Source organism: Phaethon aethereus (genome assembly GCF_964289735.1).
Source record: "Phaethon aethereus genome assembly, chromosome: 16".
Classification (NCBI taxonomy): domain Eukaryota; kingdom Metazoa; phylum Chordata; class Aves; order Phaethontiformes; family Phaethontidae; genus Phaethon; species Phaethon aethereus.
The window spans coordinates 17,032,894-17,055,017 of NC_138592.1; the positions used below are offsets into that span (position 1 = coordinate 17,032,894).

General features: G+C 53.8%; 1 protein-coding gene across 1 annotated transcript; it reads right to left on the bottom strand.

The window, feature by feature from the left end:
- Positions 1–1,750: 1,750 nt before the first annotated feature.
- Positions 1,751–21,143, bottom strand: L3MBTL1 (L3MBTL histone methyl-lysine binding protein 1; the record flags this gene model as incomplete). The annotated part of the gene is made up of 21 exons (XM_082007290.1): positions 20,763–21,143; positions 18,393–18,616; positions 17,483–17,627; positions 17,191–17,329; positions 16,379–16,502; positions 15,634–15,739; positions 13,387–13,478; positions 12,644–12,748; positions 11,200–11,335; positions 10,593–10,693; positions 9,386–9,537; positions 8,313–8,389; positions 7,784–7,869; positions 7,098–7,208; positions 6,700–6,814; positions 6,345–6,444; positions 5,220–5,417; positions 4,862–4,908; positions 3,777–3,934; positions 2,879–2,941; positions 1,751–1,885 (listed from the first exon to the last, which is right to left on the bottom strand). Exons 1-21 carry the CDS (start codon positions 21,103–21,105, stop codon positions 1,751–1,753), a joined length of 2,757 nt encoding a protein of 918 aa, XP_081863416.1. The 5' UTR covers positions 21,106–21,143.
- Positions 21,144–22,124: the final 981 nt, after the last annotated feature.

A 22,124-nucleotide genomic window follows, 5' to 3' on the forward strand; every position in this document is an offset into this window, starting at 1 on the left:
TCCTGGGTGAAAAGCAAGCAGCAGATGTTTCAAGAGCAGGTCAAATGTGACCCCAAATATTCAATAACAAAGAGTCAAAATGCTACATTTCCATGGGAAGCCTAGAACAGATTGACCCAGGTGTGACAGCGGCTCCCACGGCAGCACTGCTCCAAGACACATTGCTGGTACAACTGCTAAGATCCTTTCATCCCTCTCTTTGGGCACTGGGACAGCGGGAAAAATGTTTTGCTACTGATATGTCATTCTTGGGAATGGGAAAGAAAGTGGACGTGGGACTCGGATCACATCACTGCAGACCATGGAGAGCCCTCAGGGCAGGTGGCCACCCTCCAGCACTGCAGTGCCACGCCACTGCTCCAACAGCACCCACAGCGGGTGTGCACAGGACAACAGAGCATGGCGAGAGCAGCATGGGTGCTGCCAGGGGCACAGGGACTACCAGAAGCTGCTTGGGACTCTGCCAGGACACCCCAGGCATGTTGGCTTTCCTGGCTCTGGAATCCTAGCCTACTTGGCCTCTCCTCCATTACAAGGGACAAAGTGCCTGCACCCTTGTTGAAAAGGCGCCATGTTACTAAAAGGACAGAAAAAACTCAATTAACTGCTGAATTTCTTTTAGCTCTGCAGGAGAGGAATCCAGGGACAGTAGAAGATCCTGCTCTTCAAGGAGCAAAACCTGGGGACCTCTTGAGGGCAAAAAAGAGGGAGAGGGGGTCTTGGCAGGATCGAGTCGGTCAATGCAGGAACACCTTCAGAAGTGAGCCGTGGATCTGCCTACAGAGGAATGGTTGCTTCTTGTCCTTGGCAGCTGTCTCTGCTCTAGAAAGAGCCTTGTTCCTGATACATGGACCAAAAAGGGCCCAGCTCTCCTCTGCAGAGGACTTTTTAATTGCTGCAAGGGGAACAAGTTAACCAAGCATCCTTTCTCCCAGAGACATGCTGGCCAAGACAGCCTGAAGCGCAAGAGGCAATGGAGTTTGTTCTGCACCCTCCCAGCCCTGGCCCTGTGGGGCCCTGGGGCTGCTGCATTACATTAAAGAGGAATAAAGCACAGATGCTGGTCATGGGCAGAGCAGCAGCCAGGACACATTGCTCCATGGAAGGGGCAAGAGGTGGGCCACTGGTTTCCAGTGCAGTGAAGGGGCAAAGCAAAGTCATCATCTGACCTTAAAAGGGAAAGTCAAAAGAATTCAGAGAAAAAGGCAAAGTAAGCAGAAGCTCCTTGAGAGCGTCCCTTTGGGAACAATGTTAGCACAAGCCCCCCCAGAGGAACACATTGGGGGGGTTGGGGGGAATGTCTCTCAGCTGCTGAGCAAAGCCAAGACCAGCCTTTAAATGGGTGCAAGCACGTACGTGGGCAGTCAGTCCCTTCCCTTATCCGGGTGACATGAGTAGTGGTGTCGGCCACTGCTCCCCGGTCCCTCAGCACTGCCCCAAATCAGTGCAGTCACCACAGGACATGGTGGGCAGCTGTCGTGCTAAGACAGGCTAGTCTTACATCCTCCCTCCATCCCTGCAGCCGCCCCCGAGGCTTGGGCTCAGGCTGCACCCAGCGCTGGAGGAGAAGGGCAGTGTGGAGTGGAGGGGAAAGGTTGGGAGATGGACTGGTAGGAGAGCGGAGATGCAGCATCCGAGAGGACATGAGCAGGACATGACAAGCTGCGATCAGTCGGGGGGAATCTCTGTCCTGACCAGGCAGTTTGGCAGCATCGGTGCTGAGGGAGGGTCCCAACTGGGCCAAGAAAAGTCACTTTAAGGTGTCATCAGCATTCTTGAACATGAGGATGGCATTGTAGATCTTGAGTGCTGGGCCCAGCTTGACACTCATAATCTTGACGATGTCAGCCTGCGTCAGCAAGAGGAACGCCTCACCATCGATCATCTGGAGAGGAGAGCAGGGACAAAGGCACTCACCGAAAACCCAGCCTGTGACTTCCTAGGGACAGCCAGCACGGGCACGACCTGGAGACGTGCACAGTCACACTCACCCTCAGCCAAGTGCCACAGATGATTCAAGGAAGTACAGCAGGGGCCACCCACAGCACTCCCATGCTGCCCCAGACAAGCCAGATCTGGGAGCTTGCATGCCCAGGAACGGGGCAGAGAGGGGAAAGGCCCTTCCAGGGGCCACCCCAGGAGCTCACGCTGCAGCCAGCCCAGGCTTCTGCGCCAGAGCACAATGGGCACAGCACACAGCCAGCACTGGGCAAACACCCATCCATTCCCTGCTCCAGGTTCCAGCACGTGCGGAGGCTGCCCCCAGCTCAGCTTTGCATGTCTGAGCACCCTTAAAGCACAGAGGCCATTTACTAACAGGCTAGGACACTTGCTGTACCCATGTGCCCAGGATCAGCCTGCCCTGAGCGTACTGTGCATGCTGGAAAGCAGCTCCTCTGTGCATCTGTTCGCAGAGGAATCTACAAACGATGAACCTGGCTGACAGACAGCAATGCCACCGAACTGCTGTGCTGGGGAGAGGATGCAGGGGCGGGAAGGATGAATGGGTGAGGTGTAAGCAGCTTCCGTCAGGAGCTGATGGTGCTATTAAGGCTGCAGCACCATCCTCCTCCCACTCCATCGTGGCCTCGTCAAAGGGGCCCTCCCTCATCCATGCTGGGAGAACAGGGCAGCACAGCAACTTGGGGGTCAGCATCTCCCCTCCTGCCACTGCATCTGCACCAGCAGACAGCTGCACACTGGAATGCAGTGGGGCTGCTGCCCCCAAGGCTACAGGGTGGGATCACTGCCAGGTGCTAGACGTGCTCTCAGCATTCAGCAGCAATTCGCTGCAGGAAGGCCACTGGCCAATTCCTCCCTGCCCTGTTGGCAAACAGCTGTCCTTGGCCTCCTGCACTCATCCTCCAGCCCTTCTCACCTCATCCTTGAAGAGTTTGGCTTGGTCCTCGCAACCAGTCAGAGTCTGAACAAAGCTAAAGACCTTGGAATAAACAGAGAAAAATGTCAAGACAAAAGCAATGTTTCTGGATGGAGATGCCCCATGAGCCCCCATCCTCACTTCCACAGAGGCATTTTGCACCCTATAAGGCAACATGTGGCCATCAGGGCAAAGGCTGCAGTAGCAGCACCCTCCCATGCCTAGAGATCACCCTTGACCCAGGGCACAGGTGCTGGCCTCCTCCAGCCCCAGAGCAGCAAATGCTACAGCAGCTTCATCTCCAGCACAGCAAGATGATTCCCACTGAGGGGCAGGGGCAGGAGAGGGACACACAGAAGGGTCACAGGGAAATCAGGCAGGGCTGGCTGCTGGGGCTGGTGCCAGAGTTCCAGCCACCTAGGCCTTAAGAGAGGCCATCGCAGATGCCCAAGAAAGTGAATGAAGGTGACCGTGAAGAATCTGAGGTAAAGATTCCTTTTTCAGAGAAACAGAGAAGTGACTTCTTATCTGCAAAGTCTATGGTTTAAATTTTTTACCTTGGCAAAGATGAAACCTATTTCTTTGGAAAACTGTAACATGCTAAATGAAGAGACTGCTGTTTGCCTCCACCTGCCTGCCCTGGGCTAGTGTCACATTCAAGCACAGTGAGAACCTAGTAGTTCTACATGTGCTTCCCATCAGAGCTTGTGTCTGGCAGCTGTGCACACAGTACCCCACAAGTGTGTCCAGTGGACCGCCTTCTCACTAGCCCAGGGAAGTGGCCGCTGAAGCACCTCCTGGCCTGGTGCACGTACCATGGTGCTGCACAGCCAGGTAGAGCGCTCCCAGCCATGCCAGTGGGTGAGAAGCCAGCATGCAGTCTTCAAAACCATCTTACCTCATCAATGGTCCACTTGGCCACTGTAGTTGCTGTGATGCCAGCCACCCCCGGCAGGAGCTTGCAGTGCTGCTCCCAGCAGAGTGACAGGGAGCGGTCAGGGTGGGCAGACAGGGCAGACATGAAGAGCGACTGGTGCATATTGTCTGAAGAAATAGCTGGCAACAAAAATGCAAAATTTAATACAAGGTAGAAGGACGAGAACATCCCATCCCATCCTATCCTACAAGCCTTGGGGAGGACCCCATTCAGGGGTTGGCAGCAGATGGTCTCGCGGGTCCAGGTATCAAGCGCTAGTGGTTGTCCCCTTGAATTAATAGGATATCAGTGTATCCAAGTGTTCAGTTTGGTGGGATTGGGGATGGCAGGGAGAGACAAGCTTGGCTTTGCCTTTTCTCACTACCTTCAATCATTCCTTTTCCATGATGAACTAGATTTCAATGTCAAATTTCACACCAGAATGCCATCTCGTATCATTCAGTTTATTTCATGTTTTTAACAAAGCTTTTCCCTTGCTCCAAGGAATCAAGGATGGGTCCCAAGAAGAGATCCTTTTCATTCACCCCCAGAGCTGAGGTAGGCAGCAGGACAGCCCATGGTAAAATGGATACTGGCTGGAATAAATATTGGTCATCATTTTATGTCAGTCATCAGAACTAAATGCCAAGCAAACAGTTCAGCCTCAGTTTCTGCGCTGCAGCAATAATTTGGCATTTCACAACTACACTGGTATTTTGCGGTACAGTAGCCACAGGATGAAGGCATGGCATCCCTGTCTGAAGAGGACAGAGGGTCACGGAAAATGCACTGCCACAGAGAGAGGACCCTAATTCCCTGCCCTAAAGTACTTGAAGATTCACAGACATAAACCAAGAGACATGACAAGGGACCTAGCAGAGCTCTGGTAAGAGGCAGCATCGTTCCTTGTCAGACGGTCAACTTCGGCAGTCAACCACAAGCTCTTCACCGGTGCTAACCTCCATGAGGTCTGAGTGACCCAAGGGAGACCTTGTCTCCAACAGCCACCACCCCAGCTCCTCGAGGCTTGTCCCTGCAATGACACCGCAGCAGAGGATGGCACTTACTCTGGAAGTCTTCCTGCTGGATCTTCCGGTACTTTGGAGGTCGCCCTCTAAAGAGACAGGAAGACTGATTTCCAACTGGGTTGGGACTGGCCAAGGGCCCTCCTCCACACCGCCCAGAGCAATGCCTTGGCAGTGGGAGCAAGGATAACCTCTTGGACCCCAACCCAAAAGACACAAAATGTGGGAAGAAAAACCAAGAGAGGTTCCCAACAGAGTTGAAAGGACAAATGCCAGCTGCCAGCAACCATACTCCCCCACAGTCAGTGAGCCTCTCCGGCTTGGCCATCCCTCCCGGGGACAGCAGTCATGGCACAGGGGTCCTGCACTGCTGCACGGGGCTCATCGGGCTTGCCCCTACCTCCCGTGGTGCCGTGATTTCTTTCGCTGAGGGAAGCCAATCAGGTTCCTCTTGCGAGTTGAAGCCTCAGTGTCGGACAAGTCTGCCTTAAGCCTGCCCTGGTTCTTCTCTGCCAGTGGGCACCCTGAGAGGCAGTAGTGGGCCGTGAATCTCCCAGTCACGTGTCCTGACCCATCGCAACCCGGCGTGGGGCACTTCCTAGAGAACAGAGGGGAGGCAAGCGTTGAGCCTGGCTCAGAGCAGCATGGGGGAGGGAGCCAGCAGGGCCACCCCTCCACCCCCCGAGCATGGGAAGCCATAGCCCTGGCTACAGAAAGCAGAGTAAAGATGTGCTGAACAAATTCCTGGGGTGAGGGCACTGGGTGCATGGGCAGGGCCCTCCCAGTCCCTCCAGGTAAACACCCATCCCACCTTCTCTGCTGCTGTCACAGTGACCCTGTGCAAGTCACCACAGTGCTGATCAAGCAGGTCATTGGGGTTCACAGAGTCTCTATCTTCCCTTCCTTGCCCCCACAGGAATCCAGACTAGCCTCAGAGTGGGGAGGAAGCAAGAATCACAAGTGTGGTCAGTAGAGAAACCCCTGGGAATCAGATCTGCCTTCCCCATCCTCACGGATGCTCACCATACTCACTCCTCTTGACGCCAGCCTGCCGTGCTGGGGTCAGCACTACACTGCGCCTGGTTTGCCCTGGAAAAGGTCACACAAGCAACTGACTGAGCTGGGGGAGATGCACTGTTCCTTCTCTGGACTCCTCAGCTCACCACCTCACAGTGCAAGGCATCCATGAGGGGCAGGGGTAACATCGTCTCAAACTGGTATGAGTGAACAGCATCTTACAGGCTATACGTCCCCACAGGTAGATGGGCACATAGGGCACCCCCAGGGGCTCTGGGTGCTGCAGGACACACACAGAGTAGGAGCTCAAGGAGTTACACTAGCCGTGGACTCCGGGATGCCCTGGGGCCTGGCCTGGGGAGAGCAAGGGCTGCCCAGAGCCAGGCGTGGGGTGGGAGCAGGGAAGGGCTGGTTGCTGGTGAGGGTGGTGGGTGAGGAGGGGCAGAGGAAGGGCCCGCACAAGCCGGCAGAGAAACTGTGCACCTCTGAGCCACGCTGGGGAGCTCACCTGTGGTGAAAGCTGTACTTGGAGCTCTTGGTGTGAGGGATGCTCTTGCAGCCCAGGGTCGGGCAGCCCCCGTGGGCAGAGGAGGCTGCTTCCTTTGGCCCTAGACCAGGAGGAGAAACAGGAGAGACACTGTCACTGCTGCAGCCCCAGGCAGAGCCAGGGCTCTGGGCTCTCTGCCTGTGCCAAACAGGGAGGACTTTTCCATCTGACAACTCCACTGAAAAACCCTTCCTCCCTGCTCATCCTCAGCCAGCACCTGCCCTCCCATTTCTGTGCATGGGCAGGTGGTGGTGACAGTGGGGATCTAGCATGCTTGGGCCCTGGTACGAGGGACAGACCCAGCTGCAGGACTTACTGAGAGGAGGCTGCAGTGGGTGTCCAGTTTTTGAGCACCAGCCTACGGGGTGGATGTCCGGATGATCGGCATCAATCCAGAAATCATAGACGTGGCTCCAGCCATCAAAATGGATCTGGGAAGACAAGTAGAGGGGTTACGCTTCAAACGTCAGAGCACCTCCCTGAGAGCTCTGGAGCCCTCCAAGCTGACAGCAAGCAGCAGGGTAGAGCTGAACTGCAGCACAAGGCTCTCCTCCACTCCTGGAGCCAGGCACCGGGACCTGCCATCCTTCACACAGTGTGCTTCCACAGACCTCCACACACTTTGACACTGCAATTGGCAGTGAGTTGGGAAGGGCAGGAGCAAGCCAGCACAGTGCCTGGACACAGGCTCAGCACCAAGACTCCAGCACCCACCTTTATCCTGTGATCTTCCACGTCGTCCACACTGGCCACTCGGATGAAGGAAGGAGTCCTCCTGTCCACTGCCTCCAGCTTCATGTTGACCAGGAAGCCGTGAGGTGGGCGCTGGGGCCAGGAAGAACCCAAGTCAGCAGGGAGCAAGGCCATGCTTTAGGCTCCCATGCCCCTCAGCAGCTTTCCCAGCAGTGTGCGCTCCTCAAGCCCAGCTCCCAGCCCTAGCCTGTCTGGGTAAGAGCCATCCCAGCTCACAGTGGCAACAGGACAGATTGGGGACAAGCCTCCCAGATCTGAGCTGTGTTTTAACAAGATGGGAAAGCTGTGCCCAAGGAAAGAAGGTCTCTAACAGACATATTTTGGGGATCTATATTGCAGCCACACTTGGCTGTACACGGCTGCTGTTGCTGCAGTTGGAGACAACAACTACCAAGCAAGCCTAAACTATTTCTCATCACCCAGCTCCTGTCTAGCTGAGAGGACGGTCATACTTCCCATTTTTCCCAGTTTCAAACTATTTGCCCAGCATAGCCCTGACTTCTGAACCTTGAGCGTAGATCCAAACCCCAGGCCCACAGGCAGGAGCATACTGAACATCGCTTGACTTTTCAGTTTATGAAGACCTGACAATGGATAAAAACCAAATTCCTGCCCAGGCACAGTGGAGCAGATGATATGGCACTCACCACTTTAAAGGCCCAAGTCGGGACAGCAGATGCTCCAGTTTCCTTCAAGTACTTTTCCCAGGTGAAGTTGTCAGGGTCAGGATAGTCTAGAAGGGGGAAGATGAAGAAGGTGAGACACACCTGCAGGAAGACGGCAAGTACCCCAGAATGTCCTACTGCCTTGAAGGGCCAACCAAGTCTGTATCAGGCACATGGGAACCTGAGAGACATCAAGAAGTCCTACTATTTTCTCATAGACCATGAAATCCAGGGTACAAGGAGGCAGAAACATCTGGGCCTGCACAGACAGCTTGGGTCTTCCTTGTGTCTCCACTCAGCCTGACACAACCACCATGCTGCATCTGAGCACATATATGTACAGGAGCCTCAGCAGAAGCATGCCACCTCCCTGGCTGTGGCCTTGCTGCCTGGGCCTGCAGACAAGCAAGGGCCATGGCGTTTGCACCCCCAGGCTCCCCATGCTACCCCGGGAAGCCTGTCCCCAAGGGGATGTGCCAGTGAAGGCTGCACTACCGGGCCACTGACTCACCTTGAGGAGGTGTGAGGGGTTTGCCGTGCTCCTGACACCATCCAACTGGGTGGATGTATGGACTGCTGGGGTCACACCTAGAAAACACACTCAAACTCTTACAGAGGGCTGAGATACCCAGCTAATCACTGTGGGTCCCAGGGCAGGCCACTTGGTGGCAGCCCCCAGGCCTGCACCACCAGCAAAAGCCCCTGCAAAAGCAGAGGTCTTCTACAGCACCCTTGTCCCTGAGTGACCCAGAAAACCACGGGCCTTGCAAGGCAAGAGCTAAAGCAGGGGGACTTCGGCTCAGAGAGGCAGGACACAAACACGCCCTGAGTGGAAGCTCTGCCACAGCTCTGCCCTGAGCAGCCCAGGGAACAGCAACCCTTTGCTGCGAGCAGGGAGACAGGCGATGCCTTTCAGAGCTCGGAGCAGCAAGACTTGAGCAATCGGCAGAGGCTCATGTCCTGGTCAGGGCTCCCAGTAGGTCACAGCACACTCAGGTCTGCCCTGGGACAGAGCAGGTACCTGCCCAGCACCACCGAGTAAGGAGCAGCTGGGGACAGAAGCTGCTGCAGGCCCACAGCTTCTTGGGGCAAGAAGGAAGAGAAGGACAGAGGGCTCCAGCTACAAAGGAAACAGAGATGCTCTCAGGACCCTGAATGTGCTAACTGGCCATTTTAATTGGCCTTAATCAGCCTCAACTGGGACAACACCTCCCCAGCCTGGCCACAATCTCCTGCCTACAGATGCAGGAGCTCCTTTAAAGATCAGGCCTTCAGTCTCTGCATTGCAGGTGGCCCCATCTCCCAGGTGGGTTTCAGGGTGAGCCCACAGCATGTGATCACACCTGTCTTTGCCCCACATTAACTACAGGGCCATGGCAATGTCCCAGGAGGTGATATGGAACAGGTAAAAGTTTGTCCCCCAGCATAGGGGGGTGACCCTCTGCCTCACTGGACCACTGGTGGCCTGTCTGCAGCAGCGTGCTGGGATTGTCCCATGCATTCTCGAGCACCCTGTCACTCTTGCTGAAGCAGTGGTAGGGTGTCTCCCCAGCACTGGCACCCCCGGAGCCCTTGTGCACTTACCAATAGTCATAGGTATCATCCCAGTTGTCAAAGTGCACCAAAAAGCGATTGTCTACCACATCAGTCACTGTGGCAACACAGATCAGGGAAGGGTTCATGCGGTCCACAGCTTCAAGCTTCATGCCCACCTCGAAGCCTAGGGAAGCCTCGTGCTGGGAGGAGAGAGAGGCAGGTTTCTTTCAGACCCGCAGTCACAGCACCCTCCTCACCACTTCGCTTGCCTGCTGCAAGGAGGCACCTGCCCAAACCCTCCCAAAATCAGATCCTCCCTGGCCTCCAGGCAGGCCTGGGACCACTTAGGATCCCAGAAGGGCAGTGCCCTGCTGTGCATGCAAGAAAAGAGGCAGAGGGTAAGTAATTCAGCTTGGCCACACAAAGAAAGAGGAAAAGAAATCTTCGGACGCTCAGGATCTTCTATAAGCAATAACCTCCAAGAGAAAAACAGCCTCCAGCTTACACTGACTCAGATTTTGTCACAAAACACTTGTTTGCGGTCACACTCCTCCAGTGTTAGCAGTGACCAATGCCCTAGGCTTGGCAGGAGGAGCTGGGATGGGGCCCTTCATCCTACCTTGCCTTTATTTCTTGGATCCAAAAATCTGTGCAAAGTGCTGCATGTCACACGCTAGTGGAATTATTGCAGCAATGAATAGGAGGGTTTAGATGCAATAAATAACTTGGAGAGGCTGATTTATCAGTAGGTAAAATTTCCCTCTGCAGCTAACAAAGAAACCATCAGCATTTTGCACTCTGCTATATTCCCACCTTCCCTTACCCAAGCTGCCATATGAAAAATAAAGGCAGAGACAGAAACAGTGAAGACATAAAACAGAGACAAGAGAATTATACTTATGAAACATTAACTGGGCAAAATAATTGTTGAGAGTAGCGATTACTTTTCCTCACCAGTACTTTTGCAACAGATTTAACTGTCCATGAGACCAACCTGGATGAAACAGTGAATCAGACCAACACCAATTTTGGGCACACCAAACTAGTGTCCAAGTTACAGATCCTCAGCAGCAAAGAGTGCCACATCTCATTAAGCAATGCCAGCAGCACATTTTCCTGGCCCTCTGCACTGTGGGCTTGGGAATTGTGGGGTGGACTAAGAAAAGCCTGGCACTGGTGGAGGCATTCTGCTTGGCTGGAGGGGAAGAAGTCACACCTAACCTGCAGGCTCTGGCAGGAAGAAGCTGCTACTCACAGTGTTTCGGACCATGAAGAGGTGCTTAGGAGCTGCCTGAGCCTTTGTTATCTTCAGGTAGTTTGTCCAGCTGAATTCTTCTTCCTTATAACCTACAACCCCTCAGGAAGAGAAATGAGAGCAGCGAGTTCACAGAGAACAGCCAGGAGGTCCTGAGGCTGAGCCCGGCCATCCCCAATCAGCTCTCATCCTGCCAGTCATGTCCTGCTCTGGGTGGACGGGGTCTACAGTAGCCCTGGGAAAACCAAAGCCCACGGCTTAGACCCAGTGGCTGATTTTGAAGGGGTGCTAGGAAACCTTAGCTGTGGAGTGGAAATCTCCTGGAAAGCATGAGTCCCACCTGCCCTGGGGCACAGCTGCTGGCTCCAGCCTGGCAGTGGGACATCCAGGGTGACAGGGATTTGCTCCAAAATGGAAGCAAGCAGAGAGCTTTAGCATGATGGGTACCTTTAAGGTTGTCCTGTGGAACCTACTCAGCACAAGCAGCAACCCCTCCTGGGCGCCATGGAGCCACCCTGTCCCCATCTCCAGCTCTACCTTTGGGGGCCCACTACTCATCCCCCTCCTTCAAAGAGGACCCACCAACCCAGACTCGCTAACTCCTTACCTTTCGGGGGCTGGAGTTTGTGCCCCGTCTCCTCAAACCAGCCAGCAGGGTGGATGTCAGGGGAGTCAGCATTCAGCCAGAAATCATGGCACTCAGAGTAGCCATCAAAGTGGAGGCGCATCCGGTAACCGCACACCTACCAGCGGGGAGGGCAGGAAAAGGAAAGGACTATGGAACCCTCCTGCCGTCCCCAGCTGAGCATGGCACGCACCTCCCCTCCCACACACAATCTCAGCATATCACTTAGGGAAGCCAAGAGTCAATCGTGGGCCAATGCTCAAATCGGGAGGCACATGCCAGTCCCAAAAGGTGTCCCGCACAGAACAAAATAAGTGCTAGGCCACCACAAGCCAGCTCTAAGAAGGGAGGTTCAGGCTGGTGTGTGAGATGCCATGGTGGGCACCTTGCTGGCTCCAGCAAGTGCAAGGATTCCCTTTTCTGCACCTGTGGGAGATGATGGCACAGGGATTTTGGCTAAATGCCATGTTGCTTTGGTAAAATTATTGAATCACTAAGGTTGGAAAAGACTTTCAAGATCATCAAGTCCAACTGTCAAGCCAACAACACCAAGCCCACTAAACCATGTCCTGAAGTGCCAGGTCCACACATTTTTTGAACACCTCCAGTGATGGTGACTCCACCACCTCCCTGGGCAGCCTGTTCCAATGTTTGACCACTCAGTGAAGAAATTTTTCCTAATATGCAATCTAAACCTACCCTGGCGCAACTTGAGGCCATTTCCTCTTGTCCTGTCGCTGGTTACTTGGGAGAAGAGACCAACACCCACCTCACCACAACCCCCTTTTAGGTAGTTGTAGAGAGCGATGAGGGCTCCCCTCAGCCTCCTCTTCTCCAGACTGAACAATCCCAGTTCCCTCAGCCACTCCTCATATGATTTCTTCTCCAGACCCCTCACCAGCTTCGTTGCCCATCTCTGGACACGTTCCAGCAGCAAGAACAGCAGACACCAGCATATGGCTGATCTCCCTAACTGTGAGACAAGCCTGGTTCCGCTACCACATGGCTGAGCGGAGAGCCCCACAGAGAGAGGGCCTCCATGGACACAAGGAACAGCAACAGGATGCCTCCAAACCCTGCATCTCAAGGGCTCAGACCTGTCTGAGGGGCATCAGCTCGAAGACAAGAAGCTGCTGCCATCACCACAGTCTCTCCCCCCATGGGTGTGCTGTGTCAGGGTGATGGAGAGACCAACTAGGCTGGGGCATGACAGCTGCTCCACAGGACTGTCTTCTGCCCCTGTGAACTGGAAAGAAACTCCCCTTTTGCTTGACCAAGGTGCTGGAGCACCAGCTCATCTCATGGAGGCAAGGGCCCAAAGCCAGTCTCCTCCACAGGCCAGCTGGCAGCACCTTCCCTGCCACAGAGCCTCCCATGCATGGGTGTGAGGAGGAACCAAGGAAGAGGGGAGCTGGAGGCACCTTACCTCAGCCACTGTCAGGATAAAGTACATAGATGGGTGTTGTGGATCGATCCCCTCCAGCTTCATCCCCACTTTAAAGCCATTCTTGTACTGGGAAGCTACTTGATACTGGAAACAAAAATAAACTACAATGTAAAAAACGACACAGGTAGTTGGGTCTAGAACCAGCCCAAGGAGCAACTATCAGGCAACAGGAGCTGCTGGGACCAGGTGATTGTGGGCCACAGGTTATGTTGTTGTCCAAATTTTAATTGTTTTCCCGTAGAAAAATACATTCTTCCACCTCCTTGTGGGTTTGCGTCTCTTGCTACTGGCGGGGCAGGGTGTCCCTGGGCTAACAGCTGCAGCCCGGGAGAGTAGGGTACGGGCCTGGCTCCTCTTGCACCCTGGCAATCAGATGTCTGGGAGCAGGGGTGCAGCGCAGCAATGTGGCCTGAGGAGAGCCCACACCTGGCTTCGAGGAAGGGCTGGAAAGGCTCCATCACCCTGCCAGAGCCACAGGGGTGTCCTAGGCAAATGCAGGGTGCTTGGAATGGGGGACAGCACCCTGATGGGGAGTGGGACTCTGGGCTAATCAAAACTGGAGGCTGACTGGTCACCTCCAGGTGAAGATGGGAGCTTGCTTATCAGTCAGAGTCACACAAAATAGGGAAGCAAAGAAGAGAGGAGAAGGAGGAGGGGTGGGAAAAAAAGGGAAAGAAAAGAGAAGATGAAAGAGGGAAAAAGACAGGAAAATCCCAACTCACATCCTGGAAGAGATCTAAAGGGGCAGCGACAGCTTTCTGCTCCTCCAAGTAGGACGCCCAAGACCAGCCTTCTTTCTTCTCCTCACTGGCACCTGAGCGCAGCACAAACGCACACACAAGAGGCGCTGCTGAGGGTCCGCTCCAGCCTCTGTCCCTGCCTGCCTTGGGGCAGTGCGGAGGGCAGGCGAGCGCATGGGTCCCACTGGGGCTGCATCCCACCCTCATGCGCAGTCCTGCATCCCTGCAAAGCTCAGCACCATCCTACCAGAGCCCCTTCTCCAGCACACCTGGCTGGCTGTCCAAGGGGGGACAGAGCCAAGAGGCCCCTCTCACACAGGTCTCCATGAGCCAAATGTCCTCTGTCACAGTACAATGCTCTAGTAAGGCACCTAGGGAGCCTGAGGGACAAGCCATGCTGTGCAAAGCATCAGGACACCTCTGCAACCAGTCCTCCTCCAGCCAGTACATCCAAAATGGCCACAGCACTGATGGATTTGGGACAACCAGCGGGATTCATCCAGAGGTCTGGGAATCACTCCCAGCTGCAAGAGGCTCCCAGCCAGTCAAACCAGCAGCGGGCCCACCTCCCACCACCTCTCCAGAGGCACCAGCTCTGCTATCCTGTGCTCTGAGACAACCACCTGAGCCCCTCATTGGCACACCAGGGCCACCCTGATGCCCTTGATATGCATTTACCCTCACAGGATTCATGAAATGAAGACAGCATCATTTCTTCATAGACAGGGAGGTGAGCCTTCATCCCTTCGACCCCTTTGGGAACGTCACAAAAGGCCTTGCCTGAAGCACACGAGACAACCCAAGCCTCTTGCTCTTCAGCCACTTTCTCCTCCTGCTTCACAGCACCTGAAGGGACTCCAGGAGCACTGTGCCTATTCCAGCACTGGGTAATTCACAGCTACAGGTCAGCCATGGCAAACAGCCTTGGGTAGGGCAGGCCAGAAATGCAGGAGTAAACCAGACCAACTCCTTCTTCCCTTTGGCTTAGGGGAAGCAGAGATAGAAAAAAAAAAAGGAACTTGTGGAAGAAATTAAAGCTGAGCTTCAGTGAGCGAGGTTACTAACCTAGATGCTTCACTAATACTTAAGAGTGATGAACCCCTTTATTATTCTTTAGGGCAGAAAAAAGTGGCAGGCATGTTTGGGGAATCCGTAAGTACAACCTCTGCACTTCTGGAGAATGACAAATACACCTGGAAATAGAGCATACACCAACTCTGCTGCACTGAAGCATCCAGATGTGTATTTTGTTTGCTGATGTACTTCTAAAATAAGAGAAAATAAAATGCTGAAATAACAAGGCTCAGCACTGCTTACTTGTATGCAGCAGGGAAGGTTAAATGCTCAGGGCTCAGACTGTAGAGAAAAGGGCAAGGGAGTATGAGACCCCTTTTTAATAGTGGTTAACTCAGTGTAACATCAGGGGTTAGCGACATCTGGCCCCTGCTACTGTCCCTACCTTTGGCTATGAAGAGTATGCAGGTGGAACAGTTTCATTTTAAAATGACTTTGAGTATGACCTTTCACTATTCAAAGACAAAAGGTTGTCCATAAATGTTTATTTTCAGCATTTTCCCGAGTTTCCTTCCCCTTCGCCCCCAACGTACTGCAGGGAAAAAAACAAACAAGCAAACACTGCATCCCTCAGCTTGTCTCCCTTCCCTCAGTGCCGACAGCTCTGCATTTGAGATCTCCTCTGATACAGCCCAAGAACAGATCCCCACGAGGTAAGACAACCCCAAATCACCCAGATTCAGCGGCACCAGACCTACAGGAGCAGCTCCCAAACTTGTGAGCTCCTGATCACCTGAGGGAAGTTCCCTGTAAGACCGTCGAAAGCGGGGGCAAAGCCAGACATGGTGCAGAGTCACGTTTTTGCTCAGGATAGTGCCTCCCAGAGCAAATACAGTATCCACGAGCAAGTAATAAATTCAGCTCCCAAGGGGAAGGACCAGAAAGCACTGTACAGTACGGCCCAATGCCTGAAGAAGACACAGCCGTATCTGTAAGGGTGTGCCCTTCCCATGGAGAGAAAGAGAGGAAAGGAGAGAAATGGAAAGAGACAGAGAGAGCAGGATCAAGCAAGCAGAAGAGCTTACAAGCCTTCAAGAACAGGTACCAGCACATTACACTGGGTGTTTGACTCTGTTGGAGCACCAAAATGCTGGCCCATCCCTGCAGCACCACAGTGGGACCCCACAGCCGTGGCAGAAGCACTCACCCCAGCACCCACCCAGCCCGCCATACCGTGCTGGCTCCCATTCCACGTATGAGCCTCTGTATTGCTGATGGCAGAGTCTCCTGCAGAGCTTTTCCCCTCTTCCTGCTTTTCCTCCTAGACATGAGAGCAGACAAAAAAGAAACCCGTCGTGTTGGAGGTTTACACAGCGGTTTATGCTGTGTGTTGTACCCTCATGCTGGGCCATACTGTGCCTCTGTAATGTCCACGATTTGACTGATGCTTGGCCCAGAAATGGGCGGCCAAGAGGATCGGATGATGGGAGCCCAAGGGGCTTTTGGTGCTGAGTAGTAGCAATCACACCTTTAGTGGATCTGCAACAGTCAGGGCTGGCAAGTAGAGCTTCCTTACCTTTTCAAAGTCACTCTCCCTTCTCCAGGATATACATCACACAGATAGGCACTCTCTCACTTCAGCACTTACTTTGGTGGCCCAGGCTCAAGAGAGCTGTTGAGAGTGCTCAATACCTACAGCCCAGTCAGAACATGTCTAGCACTGCCCAATCTGAGGTGCTCAGCATGCCAAACAGCCAGCCAAGTGTCTAGAAACCCTGATGCTCCACACATTCAAGTCTTTTTGGCATTAACAGCCAAGAGGGTATTCGGCATATAGCTGACACAGAACTGAAAAGCACCGATGAGAACGGCACACAGCTGCAGTGCACACAGGGGAAGCCCATGGCCCACCCTCGGCATCAGCATGTGCGCACATGTACCCTCCTTGCCCTCTTCCTACCATTTGCTCAGATTCATATTCTTCCTCCGACGGGCTCTGGTAGTCCTTCCTCTTTCGTTTCTTCACTGGTTTGAGAATTTCTGTGGCATTCGTGCTGCTGGCAGAGTTTTCCACGATGACGGACCTGCACAGGGGAAGGGAGAGTAAAGCAGTGCAGTGCGGTACAGGGCAATGGCTGGGGTGTCGGTAAGGGAGTGGCTGCTGGAGAATCGCTGTCACCACATGTCTTACACATGCTCCCATCCCTCCTGACTAATGTAGTTGCACATTGACCTCTTAGCGCACAAGTTGGCAAGAGGTTAGAACCAGGGTACAGACCAGAATCACCCTCACACGCTTGCATGTCAGAAACCTGAACCCAGGGATGGATCAAAACCAATAGTTTCACAGCAGGGCCTTAAGCTGCATCAGAGTCACACAGAGATGCTGGAAAACAAGTCCCAGGAAGTCACACATTAGTAAGCAGAGGGGCTGGAAATGCCCTCGTGACCCATGCCTCCCCGCACTGCTCAGCCTGGAAGCACTCACTGCAGCAACCTCCTGCTGCAGCCCTGCTCCAGCAGATACGTGTTTATGAGGCCCACAAATTGGGCAGGAGAAAATCTGGCTCCTGTGCTTCCTGCTGTCCCCTGGGACATCCCTCCACACTGCAGCCAGGGCACGCTGCTTACAGGAAAGAGGGAAACAAGTAGGGTCCCCAACACCTGCCAGAGACAGATGCACTTGCATCCCTTGCTGGAGCATGTGGACCAGGGGAGGGAGGGCAGACGGATGGATGTGGCTCTGTATGGAGCAGACTCCCCTTTCTTTACCTTTCTTTGAACTGCTGGTGACAGTGCTCACTGCAGAAGCCCCTGCCTTCCCGGCCTCCATGCAATATGTGTCTCCGGCCACAGGTATCACAGTGGCACATGCTTTCTGCTGTTGGCAGTTTGGTCTGCTCCAGCACATCTGAGTCAGAAAGAAGAGGAGCAGTGAGGCTCAAGGTGCAGCAAAGGAAGGCCAGCAGGACGCAGGAGACATTGGCCTTGCTCAGGGCTTATGCCAGACAGCGCCTGCTGGATGATGGTACCCACCCCAGAACTGTCACTATGGTGCTCTTACCCTGAGTCACAGTAGGATTGTCCCTGCTTGTGGGTGCCACCTCTGAGTCCCCATCTTTCTCTGTGTGACCCTCCTTTATAGCTTCCACTGGAGGCATCTTATCAGCACTCACCACCTTCAGCGTCCCGTACTCATTTATTCGAAACTATGTCATTGAACCAAAAAAACAACGAAAAATAGTTAACAAGGAGGATAGAAATGTAACTTGATAGCTAGTGGCTGCAGGTAAGCTCTGAGAATGAGAGGGACATGGTTCAGCCATTAGTGCATCCAACAAGAGGACAGCTCTTCTGATGATAGAGGCAAGCACAGCACGAAAGTCACCGGTCCTGCTGCCCATCCCTGCAGCCTGTGCTGGCTGCTGAGCCTGCCAGGCCGAGTACACGGCAGGCTCAGCGTGAGACCTGGGTGAGACCAGCACCAGCTGGCAGCACGAGGGGCAGGGTGATGGCTGGAGGATGTGGTGCCCTGAGGCTGAGTAGCAGCGAAGAAATTGGTGCATCTTTTGTAAGGGGTACACTTAAAGGCACCCACTGCCTGGTGTGTGCAAAGCCACTGTTTCCAGGGTGAGTGTAGGAGTTTGGTGAGAGCCAACTCCATGGCACAGTTTGGAAAGGAAAGATGCCCTCTGCAGCGTGTAGCATCCCTCTGCTTCCCTGTGCAGGGCAGACCTTCTGCAGCCCCCCAGGCACCATGCATGTGCTCTCTCTGCTAAGCTCACAAAATGAGAGGCGCACAAGAAGAGCCTCGCAGAGCCAGAACAGCTGAGGGATCCTCCAGCTGGAGTGCGGGTACAGCCAGGGGCCACATCACATCCTGGGGGTCCCTGCCTGGCACGGGCTGGGGGACTACCACTCACAAGGGCAAGCAGCTGTGGGGAGTGGCAGGGGTGGCGCAGGGCTACACTTACCCGCAGGTTACTCCCAGGCAAAGTAGCCACCCCATCTTTCCACTCCAGCACACGGACTGTGCTGCAGGTCTGCACCCCGCTGATCTGGGGAATGACAGTAGCTGTGATGGGCTCACTCCCTGCTCCCCTCTCTGGCCTCTCGGCCCCTGTGCTTCTCTGTGGTTCCCGGGGGAATCGCTGAATTTCCAAGGTGCTTGTGGGAAGGTTGATAGTAGTGGCATTTGCTTGAGAAGGGAAGAAAGGAAACAACCAGAGGTATACAAAGAACACTTAACTGGTGCAAAGAAAGCTCAAAGGCAGCACAAAATGATAGAGAGGACACAGTCTCCTAGCCAAGGGCTCAGTGCTGTGGGCTAAAGCACCCTCAAGCAGGCAGCGTGACTCAACAAGATCAGCAGCCAGCAATGGCTTGTGCTGGGGGTGGCACCAACACTATCCACATTCAAGGGTTCCTACTACAGCCTAGCCTCAGGCTGTTCCCATGACCAGGATGCCCTGATGTGGCAAGAGTGTGCTGGCGAGCTCCTGGACTGCATTTTCCAGTTTAGTTTCATTTCAAAGGAACACACTGTGCAGCCCAGGGCCTCTCTGCAGGGTAACTGAGGCACTGGGAGCAGGAAAAATTGGGAGATTTGCTTCTGAAGAACACCCCTGATCTCACCTAACACACATCCATGCTTTGCTCACACACGTCCTGAAAGACACTGGTCAGCTGGGCTGAAAATTGTTGTCCCAATTTTCAAGACCCTGGTAATTACAGGCCTGTCAGTCTCACTTCAGTGCCTGGTAAAATTATGGAGAAGGTTATTCTAGGAGTTACTGAAAAACACTTGAGAGACAACACAGTCATCATTCATAGGCAACACAGGTTCACGAGAGGAAAGTCCTGCTTAACTAACTTAATTTCCTTTTATGAAAAGGTCACGCATCAAGTTGACCGAGGGAAGCCAGGAGATGTGGTTTTTTGGATTTTAGCAAAGCTTTTGCTACTGTCTCTCACAGTATCCTTCTGGACAAAATGTCCAGCACACAGCTAGACAAGTCTGTAACAAGTTGGGTGAACAATTGGCTGACAGGTTGGGGTCAATAACTTACAGTAAATGAGGTCACATCAGGCTGGTGGCCAGTCACCAGAGGGCTTCCACAGGGCTCAATTTTAGGGCCAGTGCTCTTCAATGTTTTTATAAATGATCTGGATGCAGGAGTCAAATGTACATTAAGTAAGTTTGCCAATGACACTAAATTAGGTGGAGCTGTGGACTCCCTCAAGTGCAGAGAGGCCTTACAGAGAGATCTGGATAGACCAGAGAGCTGGGCAATCACCAACTGTATGAAATTTAACAAAAGCAAGTGTCAGATTCTGCATCTGGGACGGGGTAATCCTCGTAATACGTACAAATTGTGGATGAGAGGCTGGAGAGCAGCCCCACAGGAAGAGATCTGGGGGTTTGGGTTGGTGGCAAGTTGAATAGGAGTCAGCAGTGAGCCCTGGCAGCCAAAAGGGCCAGCTGTGCCCCGGGGTGCATCAAGCACAGCATCGCTGGCTGGTCGACGGAGGGGATTGTCCCACCCTGCCCTGCACTGGTGCAGCCCCACCTTGAGTGCTGTGTGAAGTTTTGGGCACCTCAATATATGAAGGACATGCTCAGAGTGTGTCCAGAGGAGGGTGACCAGCATTGGGAAAGGTCTGGAGGGCAAGACTTCCAAGGGGCAGCTGAGGTCACTTGGCTTGTTCAGCTTGGAGAGGAGAAGGCTGAGGGGAGACCTCACCGCAGAATACACCTTCCTCCAGGGGGAGGTGCTGACCCCCCTCTCTCTGGTGCCCAGCGATCGGACACGAGGGAATGGAATGAAGCTGCGTCAGGGGAAGTTCAGATTGGGTGTTAGGAAAAGGCTCTTCTCTGAGAGAGTGGCTGGTCCCTGGAACAGGCTCCCCAGGGGAGTGGTCACAGCACTAAGCCTGTTGGAGTTCAAGGAACATCTGGATGATGCTGTAATTATATGGTTTAGTTTTAGGTCATCCTGCGAGGAGCAGGGAGTGGAACTTGATGATCCTTATGGGTCCCTTCCAACTTGAGATATCTATTGATTCTATAATAACATGGCAACCCAGGAACCCACATGCCCTGCAGTGCATGCACCCAGCACACTGTGCTGCACTGGCACAGGGCCCCAAGGCTTTGGTTTAAAACTCAGGAGGTTTTGATCGGCCACAAATCATCCAAGTGATGCAGGATAGCCACAGAGAACCCCTAAGATGGCAACAGCAGCAGGGCTTTGTCTCCCAAGGTTTGGGAGGAGCACAGATATACAAGGAGTGTGTGGTATCAGTGTGGGGAGGCACCAATTAGAGAGGACAGTTCTGCATACCTGGTATGATGAAGGCAGTCGTTGGCAGGTGGGTGCTCTGCACAGTGCTCTCGGTGGTGACCATGTGGACGCTGACCTCCCCCGTGGCACTAGCCTTCGTGCTTCTCACAACCTCCATCTCTGCTCTGCTGTCCATCACCTTGCTTGGGCACAGAGTGAGACACTGGAAGACAGCAAGAAAGAAATCGAGTTGGATATAAGTACGAACATGAAAAAGGAGTGAGAAAGAAACAGTGGAGGATGGTCTCTCCCTTTCCACCATCTCCCAACAGAAATCCCTGTAAGATGTATTAAAGACCCATTGAACAGAAAACAGCATGAAGGTCACAGCTGGTACCAACATGACCTAGTAAAGCCCCTGTTGTCAGATCCCAGCTCAGAGCCTGCAAACACCAAGGGTTTTTTTCTTACCTGGCACCACCATAAGATGGTATGAGCACAGCAGGTCCACCACAAGCTATGACTGCTCCTGGCTTCCACTGGGGTCTATACCACTCTGATGCAGACTGTTGCTGAGGGTTAGCAAATCCTACCCTGGAGAAGACAGAGGTCCCTGAAGTTCACCTTCCAGTTCTCCCGTTGGGCAGTCACGTTTGATCTTCTGACTGGCTGTAAGAGAATTTCACAAGTGACAGGAGTTAACTGGGGGCAGGGAGGAACATGAAGTCCACTGTGTGCAGCTGAGTTTCTCACAGGAGTGGTGATGTTCAACCCATTTAGCCATGAATTTCAAGGTGTAGGCAAGGTGTCAGGACCCTGAGGGCACTGCTGGGCCTTACTGGCCCTGACCAGCCTCCACTGGAACCCCCACCCATGGGCCCAGAGGCTCCATGTCAGCTGACCCTCAGCCCGTCTATGCCACGCTGCAGCAGTGCTGGTCTCCGGTTGCTGTCTGGCAGCAGTGGGACCTGACCTGCCAGCCTGGCTTGATCTCAGACCTTGCCTGGTGACCTGAGCTCCTAGCTGGACCTGGCCACAGTGACCCTGCCAGCTGCATTCCTCAGCTCCCTGTCCCTGGGGCAGGAGCTGACCCCTGCTGTGCCTCAGCAGGCAAGATGGTGCCTGCACCAGCATCTCCCCAGACCAGGGCCTGCCTGCAAGCCAGAGGGAAGAACGGTGTTGCCTCCGGGTGTCCAAGGCGCCTCGGCGAGGGAGGGCTCTCAGTCCTGCTCCCACCCTAGTGAAAAATGCAATGGACACACAGAGCTAAGCAGAAAACCAGCATTATCATCAGATGTGCTCAGGGAAGGTGGGTCTCTCTATGCCTACTGAAAATGATGGTCCAAGTGTCCCAGAGACTGCTGGACTCTGAGGATACTCAGCTGGGGAAGCATTTTGGACCTGCCCTGTTTTACACAGCCT